The 10,610-nt window shown below is 30.7% G+C and overlaps 1 protein-coding gene across 1 annotated transcript in view; it reads right to left on the bottom strand.

Annotated features, from left to right (window-relative positions):
• The window catches only part of LOC106690501 (facilitated trehalose transporter Tret1), a 15,649-nt gene extending 5,638 nt beyond the window's left edge, over window positions 1-10,011 (bottom strand). The window contains exons 1-3 of the mRNA XM_067049212.1: window positions 9,935-10,011; window positions 4,353-4,643; window positions 1,978-2,165 (exon numbers count right to left, since the gene is read on the bottom strand). Coding sequence (XP_066905313.1) covers window positions 1,978-2,165; window positions 4,353-4,643; window positions 9,935-9,980 — 525 coding nt within the window. The 5' untranslated portion in view covers window positions 9,981-10,011. The remainder of the gene's footprint in view (window positions 1-1,977; window positions 2,166-4,352; window positions 4,644-9,934) is intronic.
• Window positions 10,012-10,610: the final 599 nt, after the last annotated feature.

The raw sequence follows: 10,610 nt of genomic DNA, 5'->3' as shown, positions 1-10,610 counted from the left end.
GGTGGGGAAAGTAATAATATATGAGTTTGTTAGAATTTCATTATTATTTCTTTTAATTTTTATGCGTACTATATCTGTTATGACGTGCGATAATTCGTTTTTTATTTCTTCCATCTCCAAAAATTATCCGATCGATCGATAGATATCATCTGGAATAAAAACCTTTCCCATTTATTAACAAGTTATTGTCATCACCATGAAAATCGGAATTGAAAATTTTGACTGTTTCGATATCGGATAAATTATGTTATCACATTATACACTTATGGAAGTGTTCTTAATATATTTTGTTGGAATTAGAAATACATAATACCTGTTTGTTTCTGAAAACTAATTAAATTTTGTTGGTTTACTCTTTTTTTTTCTATTGCGTTTTAAATAAATCTATACAAAAAGTTTTTTTTTTAAACGTATGCTTTCTTTATTTATAAATGAAAAAAATTATAATTTTATCATATTAAAGTTTGTTGGGCTTTCATTCCACAAAGATTGCCTTTTAATTTTGATTTCCTTTTCAAGGTTTGCTCATTTCATTCATTTTTGTCTGTCATGTCTGTGTGCAGTGTTCTGTAACGGACGTACCACGGATATTGCGTAATCTGTCGTAGTGTTTTTGATTGAAATGTTTGTAGCTTGTTTATGTGAGTTTTTTTTGCTGTCTCGTATATTTGTGAAGCATATCCAAATGGGTTTAAGAAAGCAAGTATACGTGTGTAATGGTGGTCTCAATTTTAGGGCGGATCGTTTTTTGAAATTGAGAGCAAAAGAGCTTTAGGTGCTTATTTAAAGTACTAGTACTGGTACTGGTACTGGTATTTGGTGGGGGGAACAAGTCCGGCAAGTGGGCCTAGTGGTCCTTTTTGCCAACCCCTGACGGCCACCTAGGTTGCCGCACCGTACTAACCAAGGTGGGAGTGTCAAGATTCATTCTTCGGGACCGCCGAAAAATGAATGAATAACTGCCCCAGGTGGGAATCGAACCCATAACGTTCCGAAACAAGTGAACTGGGACCTGTGCCCAACGCGCACGGCCGTCACGTTCCCGCTTATTTAAAATAAGCCACATCTACTTCACATGAAGACCCAATATTATCCGCTTGTGGAAATTCAGTCCCAGATATTTTACTAAATTAATTTGCAGAATCAGTTTGGTGTCTATATTTACTGGAGGACGGAGTGTGAATGTTATGTGTTGGGATTTGTTGTTATTGTTGTTGTTGATTGTTGCTTAAAGGCGTAAAACCCTGTGGTCATCAACGCCTATGGCATGATAAATGTAAAAAAAAAAATCTAAGAGGAGTTATAATTTATAAAGAAGGCGATGTGATTTTAAAAATTCAAATACTAATGTAATTTTAGCTTCCTCATCTGTAAGTGCTTCTGATAAATTTGGGGTCAGTCCTATCCTGTTTATTACTGGCAAATAGTGAGTATATTCTTCAAAAATATGTCTAATCGTAAGAATGGACTGACAATATTTGCACGTTAGAGGTGGCAGTTTTCTGATCAGTTGAGAGTGCGTGAGGAGAGTATGACCTATTCTCAAGCGGGTTAGAGCAACTTCCTCCCTACGGCTGTTGCGGTAGGATGTTGACCATGGTTTTACAGATCGTTTTATTTCTTTTAATTTACTAGGAGAGGTTTCATCCCACTTGGCCTGCCATTTTTCTAATATTTGTAATTTATTTTGATTTTCCAAATTTTAAAGTTTAAAATAATTTAAACAAAAAATAAAAATATTACAATATGTAAGTATTAGTAGCTTTATATGAGAGAAACCAAATTTTAGGATACAGAAGCTCTTTATAGCATTATATCAATTTCCCGCCATTATATAGTATAATAGTATATTATAGCTATCGTATGAGGTATCCTTGAAAAAAAAATTTTGTTAGGGACTGCTTAAAACAATAGTTGAATAAAATTCAAGTATTCACTATTTCTGAATAATAATTATAGTCTATTAGCAGTACTTACTACTGGAGGTTCTAATGAAAACCAGGTTAGTCCATCGTACTCAAAGAACGCACCGAGAACATACTCGTACAAGAATCCAAGGTACCACATTATCGAAAAGAAGTTGGCAATTGCACCTCTCCTAGATGCCGTTGCGATCTCTGTCAGGTATATTGGTAGGATGGCGTAATTTATTGCCATGGTTATACCTGAAAAAGTAATAAAAAATAATTTTATAATAATTATGTAGAGATTTTAAGCAAAATAAATTTATAAAAATAATAGAGAAATTTGTTACTAGTTACAATTAAATGTAATAATGGAATTTTGATAATTAGAATAAATACCAAATTGAAACAAAAATGCAATTTAAAATAAAAAAAAAATATATTAATTTTAAAACAAGGCAGACCTGTGTGAGTGGGAGGTTATAAATGGTTTGTTATATGGTGGTGTATTTAATTGTTGATAATTTTATAGAGGAAAATTAAATGTTAATGATTTTTAAATTTTGAATAAATAGGTAACTAGACTTAAGCTTAGTAAGCTTATTAATAATAAATATGACTTTTTAATAATTGACTGTTGGAATAGGTTTTGAACTTATAATAAAGAAAATGACCTGGGCAGAATAGCTTGCAAAAGAAATTTTAAATTAATGTGAGGAAGAGTTTGTATTGAAGGTATGTTATATTATATAGTGAATAATGATGTTGCTGTAAGTGTTAAAAATGAAGATATAATATAATCTGTTAAATATTTAGATGTCCTTGAAGATGGCTAGAATGGCCGAAACGTTGGACTACTGAAAAATAAAGTGTTGAGACCGAATTGGATACTAATTTTTGATTTATTTAATAAATAATTACCTTTTCTCAAAAAATTTTGAAATAATATAATTAAAATTTTATTTAAGTTAAAATCTTGTAAGCTCACTATGTGGCCCCACTTCCACTCTCGAAGGATTCGCATTACGGTTCTAGTAGTACTGAAATAAGTTAATTATTTTTGAAAAAGCAAACTAATTATTACTGATTTTCAGTTATATTTTTTTTATTTTCGAAACACTGTTAAATTCTACATTGAAATATTTCCAATAATCTTAAGAGCAGTATAATTTGCATTTTACCTAGTTTGGAAATGGTTTTTATATGAAAACCTACTGTAGTTTTGCAATATTCAAAAGGAAGTGCATTCCTGTTGTGTTTCCCACAATTAAATAAATAAGAATCAGTAAAAAAAATGGGTAGTTTCTCTACACACTTATATCATTCTATAATAACATAGCTCAAATTTATTAAGCGTATAGTTATGTACAGTTGTAAATTCCAATAAAGATAAAAAAAAAATAAGGAAAATTAAGTTATGATATTTTGAAAATTTTCATGTTTATTTATCGTCAATATAATTTAAGTTTTACAATAATGTATTGAATGAAAGTACTCTCCCTTACTTTTTTTTTCTTAGTTATTGCTATTTACAACTGTGCATATTATAAGACATTTAGTAAATTTGATCTCAGTTAAATTGGAGTGTTACCGGTGGGCAGAGAAACTACCCATTGGTGGCACTTTAATGACGATTGATCTCGCGACCATCTTCTTTTCAGACGCCTCGGAGGATTGTCAGGAATGAAAGAGGAAGGAAGGTTAGAACTAATGGGTTAGAGTGGTTAAAAAGTTTGTAATGGAAACAGTGATATCTGATTCGGGTTAGATCGTTACATACGAAACATTAAGGTCTTAATAAATGATTTTATTTGTCACAAAGTAAGGAGCATTCAGGATTTCACAATGAATTTTGGATTTCAATGATTGGAAACGAGAGGAATTCGAAGGTTTAGTGGAGCCCAAAACTCAACTCTGTATGTCCAGATTGGCCTTATTACAGTCATATAGATCAGTCTTTTGTAATGAATTGGAAGATTAGACCGTTTGTCCAGTAAGTTATGTAAAAGTCGAGATCGACGTGCACAAAGACAGGAAACTCTTTTCAGTCTTGTGTGAGGATTCCAGGTTAGTCACTTGTCCAGATGTCGTCCAAGGTACTCTCTTATTTAATGAATCATAAACAACGTTTAGGGCCATCATCCCATCATCAGGTTTCATAAATAATAATAACTTCTAATATCACATTAAACTGTTCTCCTTATTAAATTAATAGGTCATATAGAGTTTGAGATAAACAAAAACCTTCTGGAATAACAGCAGCAATAGGAAAAGTCTGGAGTTAGAGTTGTTAATTTATATCGATGTAATCCATAGAGGTATTTAAGAGTTAGGTACTTTTCTAATCCTTTCCAGTTTAATAAAGATATGAAATAGCGATTGATCTCTCCTGAATAACGATTGATCATTTAAAACTTAGGTGATCATATTTTTAGCAAACAGACTCACCTTGTACGAACCGCATGACATAGAGGGCTGGTACAGTCCTCCACCAGAGAACTAACAGCCATGTTCCGATGTACAGCGGTGTCCCGTACAGAAGACATGTCTTTCTGCCGAACCGGTCCGCCAAGAACCCAGCCGGAACACAAGGCAGGAGGCAGCCGATTTCAATCAAAGAGATCAACCAGGAACCTTCATCGGCAGTCATGTGGAATTCGGAGTCCTCCCTCTTGAGCTGCGGCAGGAGTGGTGTAGACCATGCGAAGCTGGTACCAGTAATGAAGATGGAGAGCCCGCCTGGAGAATGATATAATAATTTAATTATATTTTACTATAAAGACAGGGAGGACAGGGTATCCTACTATACTGGACTTCGTGCACCATTTTATAAGAAAGGGTGTCCCCCAATACAGGAGAACTGGGTGACCACAGTGTTTCTAAACACATTCGACTAACTTTTCAATTAATTTACCTAAAAGAGAAAACTTTCAATTGTATTTTTCGTAAAGCTAGTTGCAATGTACTTAGAACCACTGTGAAGTAAGCCATCGATATTATACTCGTCTTAAAATCTAATTTACTATCACAATTTTTGACATATCATGAATAATATAACCTCTCGGCTTAATACAAATTTAATAAAAAACAAAAAAGAAAAGAAAGTGTACAACTAATTTATATATTTGGTTAATTACAAAATTTTTCTGAAGTTTGCGCAAGTTAGTGGACATAAAATGAGGGAAGTGTATTTAAACAGACAAATAGTATTTTAAAACAGCAAAAATGAAAGATAAAAAAAAGAAGCTCGATAGTAAAATAATTAGTACAAAACTGACACAAAAACATTAGGCACACATTATATGGATATTATAGATAAATTAGCGTTTTGATTATAATGTGGTTTTTTATATAACGTAGAATTTAATTTAGTCAAAGTGTTTATAATTATAAAAGTAAATAATGCTATATAATAAATAGAATAGAGATGGTTATTGAAAAATTGTTAATTTTAGCTTTTATTGTTCATCTTTGTTGTTAATTGAATTAGTGTTTTTAATTATAATGTTGGTTTTTTATATAATGTAGAATTTATTTTTAGTCAATGTTTTATAATTGTAAAAGAAAGTAATATTATATAAGAAATAAAATAGAAATGGTTTGAAAAATTGTTAATTTTAGTTTTTAATGTTCATCTTTGTGATAAAGGAGGTAGGAGAAAATTAATTTATAGTCTATATGGTTGTTATCACTTTGGAAGATAACCTTCAGAAAGGTAATTATTCTCCTACAATGTATGACTATTAGAAAGATTTTACTTAATAATGACATTAATATTATAATATATTAGCAAGTGAGACTAATAGGAGAAAATTACATGTCAAATATAGGTTTTTGTTATCAAGTAAATAATTTATAAATAGTTCTTTATGTGAGTGTAAATGATATATTAATGTTGTAAGCACATGTTTATGGTTTTGTTGAATTTGTTTTTTAGCAGCCTGAAGATGGGGGAAATCTCCTGAAACGTTGCTGTATGAAATGAAATAAACAATTATAGTTTAATAAGGAAGAAAATTGTGTCATTCACTAAACCCAGTTAATAATTAGTACTTATATTCTGTTAGGAATATATAAAAATGAATTTTAATCTTAAATAACAAATGTTCCTAACAATCCTACGAGGCGTCTGAAAAGAAGACGGCCTCCAGACCTTATATTGTAAAAATGTTTTTAGAGTGCTACCAATGGGTAGTTAATCTACATACATGTATCATCCCATTATGATCTTACTTTAAATTTACTTGTATTTTATGTACAGTTATAAATATCAATAAATAAATAAATTAAAAAAAAATTACAAATATCCATAAATTAATAACTAGAACTAGATAATGGAAGACGAGCCCAAAACGTTGAGGTGTAAACATTTTTTTTTTTATCTTTATTAAAATTTACAACTGTACATAATTATACATTTAGTAAATTTAATGTATATTCATATAAAGTGACTTTGTTTCATGTAATTATTGATTATATAAACTTCTGCACTTGAACCTACTGGGATAGACTCCCATTGCTATATTGTCTTATAGCCAATAAGTACATATATCGTTCAAATATGTTAACAATATAATATTTAAATTGTTACATTGTTCATTGTTTAAAATAAATTTGCGAACAAAATTTTCTTTATTGTTATAACTTTTTCATACACAGTTTGAAAATAACAGTTTAAAACTTTTATTTTACAATTAAAATTTTCTTAATAGAAAAACAAATTAATTTTCTTATATGAGATGGTTATGGGTGCGGCCAGAGATATAACAAAGTTAAAAAATTCATTTAATTAGGCCAACGTTTCGGCCAGAATTTCTAGCCTTCATCAGGGCTAAGGATAAAGAGCAAGATGAAACAACAGCCAATGAATAAAAGAATATATAGAATGATAAAGTAAATAGTTCTACAGAATGACAATTAATAAAAATAATTAACTAATTATAAATAATGAAAGAATTGTTAAATAAAACGTTTACATAGGTAATTAAATGTGTAAGTAAAATAAGGTAATGGAGGAAATGAAAATTTAAACTAAACTAAGAAACCTCTGGATTTTTATTCTTTTTTTTTTTTTTTTGAAGTCCAAAGCTATAAAAGTTTGAAACCATTTGCCGAATGAAGTTGAGTTGTTTTTCTGAAACGATTGTCAAACCCACCGTGACCTATAGCAATGAAACATAAGTATAGTAAAAAATAACTTTTTATATATTAAAGTCGTGACAGTAAAGGGAATAAAGTTTTCAGAGAATATTGAAACCCATTAAGTTCGGTGGGGAGGAGGAAACCTCCCCAGCGGTTCAGGGCCCATAGAGAACTCCTTTAGCTATTGATTTAAAGCTCATTCCTCCTTTTATCTCAATATGAAAAATTATTTTATCTCAGATCTTTGTAAATTAAATATAGATTGTTCTTATTTTTATATCACTTCGTAATTAATCATTAATTATTCAAGAAATCCACCATTCAAATCCTAATTCTTGAATGAGGGATAAGACATCTGCGATATCTGAGATCATTTAATTTTACATTGATATAACGAGTATAAAATCGATATTATAAAGTGGCATTTTCGGTAAGTCGATTTAAAGAAAAATTTTTTTTTTTTTTTTAATAATTTATTTATTGATATTTACAACTATATACATATATACACATCAAGTAAATTTGCTATAAGTGATATTATGACATGATAAAAACATGTGGATAATCTATCCATTGATATAACTCCAAAAACATTTCTAAAGGAGAAGATCTCGAGGCCATCTTCTTTTCAGACGTCTAGGAGAATTATTAGGTAGTGAAGGAGAAGCGAGGTTAGAAACAAGTTGGGTGGTTGAGAACTTTATTATGGAAATATTGGTATCTGGTTCTGGCCAAATCGGCAACATAGGGGACATTGAGGTCCTGATGGATGATTTGATTTGTGACAAAATAAGGAGCATTAAGGATTTTACGAACGATTTTGAACTGTAAGGACTGAACTCGAGAGGAATTAGATGGTTTAGTGGAGCCCCATAGCTCAACTCCATATGTCCAAATAGGCCTTATAATAGTCATGTAGATCAGTCTTTTGTAATGGATTGGTTTGGAAAGTTTGGACCGTTTGTCTTGTAAATGTAGTAATAGTCGGAATCGACGAGCAGTTTCCTGTCTTTTCAGTCTTGTATGAGGATTTCATGTCAGTCGTTTGTCCAGATTTAGTATATCTAATTTAAATAATCAATTATATTTCACATTATTGACGCAAATTTTCCAATATTTACTTAATATAAATTTTAAGTCCCCCATTTAAAAAAATAAATAAAAAAAATAGTGGAAATCTAATACATAAAAATGAATTTTTGTTTGTGATGTAGGTTTTTCAAAATTTTGAGGATTTTCCCCGGAAGATTAGGCTGGCCCGATTTTGGGTTAAAAAAAAATTATTAATAAAATTAAGTATTTTTGGAACGTTACTCCAAAATTATACAATTTTTCAAGGTTTTATTAGCTTAAAACGGGAAGAGGAAACCTTAAGATGGTTAAATATAGGAATATTTAAAAAGCGCGAAACCCTCCACTCCCGCCCTCCGTGGTAGCCTTACTTATCTGCAAACAGACAATTATAGGGAGTAGGTTGGTCGATGTAAGACATGCCACAATCCCACAAGGGGAGATCATAACACAAAAAAAAGGCAATTTTTTTCCCACCGTTTTCATTTTCCAACAACCCAAACCCACTTGTTTCTAGCCTGTCTTCTCCTTCATTACCAGATAATCCTCCATAGCCTTTGAAAATAAAATGGCCCCGAGATCTTCTCTAGTAACGTTATTAGAGTCCTATCCATGGCTAGATTCTCCACATGCTTATATCATATCATTTTATATAGAAAATTTACTGGTTGTAAATAATTTTATACAGTTGTAAATAACAATAAATAACTATGAGGTACAGATAGTTGAACGTAGATTAATGATTGGAGAAGTTTATCGCGGGGGGGGGGGGGGTTGTCAGCAAAGAAAAACATAAATAAACAAAACCATATTTATTTATTTTATGCCGACGTTTCGACCATAGTTTCAGGTCTTCATCAGGGGTTATGGCGTAGAAGGTAGGTCTGCAACAGCTAGGCTAGAAGGTAGGCCTGCTAAAACCTGTTGCAGGCCTACCTTCTACGCCATAACCCCTGATGAAGACCTGAAACTCAGGTCGAAACGTCGGCATAAAATAAATAAATATGATTTTGTTTATTTATGTTGTTCTTTGCTGACCGCACACCCCGTCAAACTTCTCCAATAATTAATAAATAACTATATTTAAAAAACATTTTATGATTCAAATTTTTTTTTCTCAAACATTTTTGATTAATAATTAAACATTTAATTTCAGTATTTACAGCCTTTCTCTTTTGGGCCTCTCTCAAGTACATACAGACAATTTTGTGAAATTTGGTCATTAGGACTTTAGAGAACCTTAGAATGTGTTTTCCTATTACAGATTCCATGTAATTTTTTTTTTTAATATCAGTACTTCCTAATATATATATTTCAGATATCAATGACAAATTTAGTAGTTTTGATTTTTTTTTTTTAACTCGGTGGGCCCAAAATGTATACATAGTCAATAGTTAGAAATTCGATGCAGAAGATGGATCGATTTAAGTCTGAGCTATCGAATTTTGAATGTACTCGTATTAAATTTTTTGAGCTATCGAGTTTCTTGATAAACGATTATTAGTGAAACAAAGATGGTATGACTTTGTACTTGCCTGCAATAACATTTTAATACAAGCAAACATTGGCGTTATCTTAGCAAGAAATAAGATACACTGAAACATCAAAATAGTCTCCTTGTCTTCTGAATTTTCCGTAGAGAATCTTAGGTTTCATCCTATTAATTTTTTTTTATTCTATTTTATATTATCCTAATCATTTTTGTTGAGCTATAGATGGAATCTCGTATTCGAGTTTTCATAACTAATCGAATATACACACTGTCTATAACTAATCGAAAATATTTAAGTACGTTTATAATTTTTTTATTAACTTACCAACTACTGCCACTAAGTATTGCCTGAACGCTGCTGAGGAAATCATCGCGAGTGAAAAATAATTTCCAACTGACCACTTATCTCGTACCTCCATGGTATAGTTTTTATAGATATATTTTACATTATATTTCCCCTGTAAATATCATTCGGATAATTAACCTTAATTAAATATTTTATTAGCCTAATCAAATATTATATAAATATTTTATTAGCCTAAGCAAATATTATGTAAATATTTTGTTAGCTTATCAAATTATAACGTAAATATTTAATTTGCTTATCATATATTATGTAAATATTTTATTAGCTTATCATGTTTTACGTAAATATTTTATTAGCCTCATTAAAAATTACGTAAATATTTTAATAGTTCAATAATAAAATATCAGTGATAGGGAATGTGTCCTTGGTTTCATCATATTCTTCAGTCCAGTTGGCTTTACTGGAGTGGCTTCCAGAGCAGAGTATTTACACTGAAAGACGTAACTTCATTTTGCTTGTTTTCATTAGGAATTGAAGTGTTTTGGAGTCTATTTGTATTAGCAGGCCTATTCCAGGCCTCTATGGTTTATATGAATACCATTGCTCACAAGAATGGTATATGTAAAAATATTAATAAAGGCTAATCCCAAAAGTTCGATCCCGATAAATGCCTACATACATCCATACAGGATCA

This window comes from Halyomorpha halys, unplaced genomic scaffold (assembly GCF_000696795.3).
Source record: "Halyomorpha halys isolate HHAL.00 unplaced genomic scaffold, Hhal_1.1 Scaffold1748.1, whole genome shotgun sequence".
NCBI classification, from domain to species: domain Eukaryota; kingdom Metazoa; phylum Arthropoda; class Insecta; order Hemiptera; family Pentatomidae; genus Halyomorpha; species Halyomorpha halys.
This window is presented reverse-complemented; position numbering and strand designations above follow the sequence as displayed.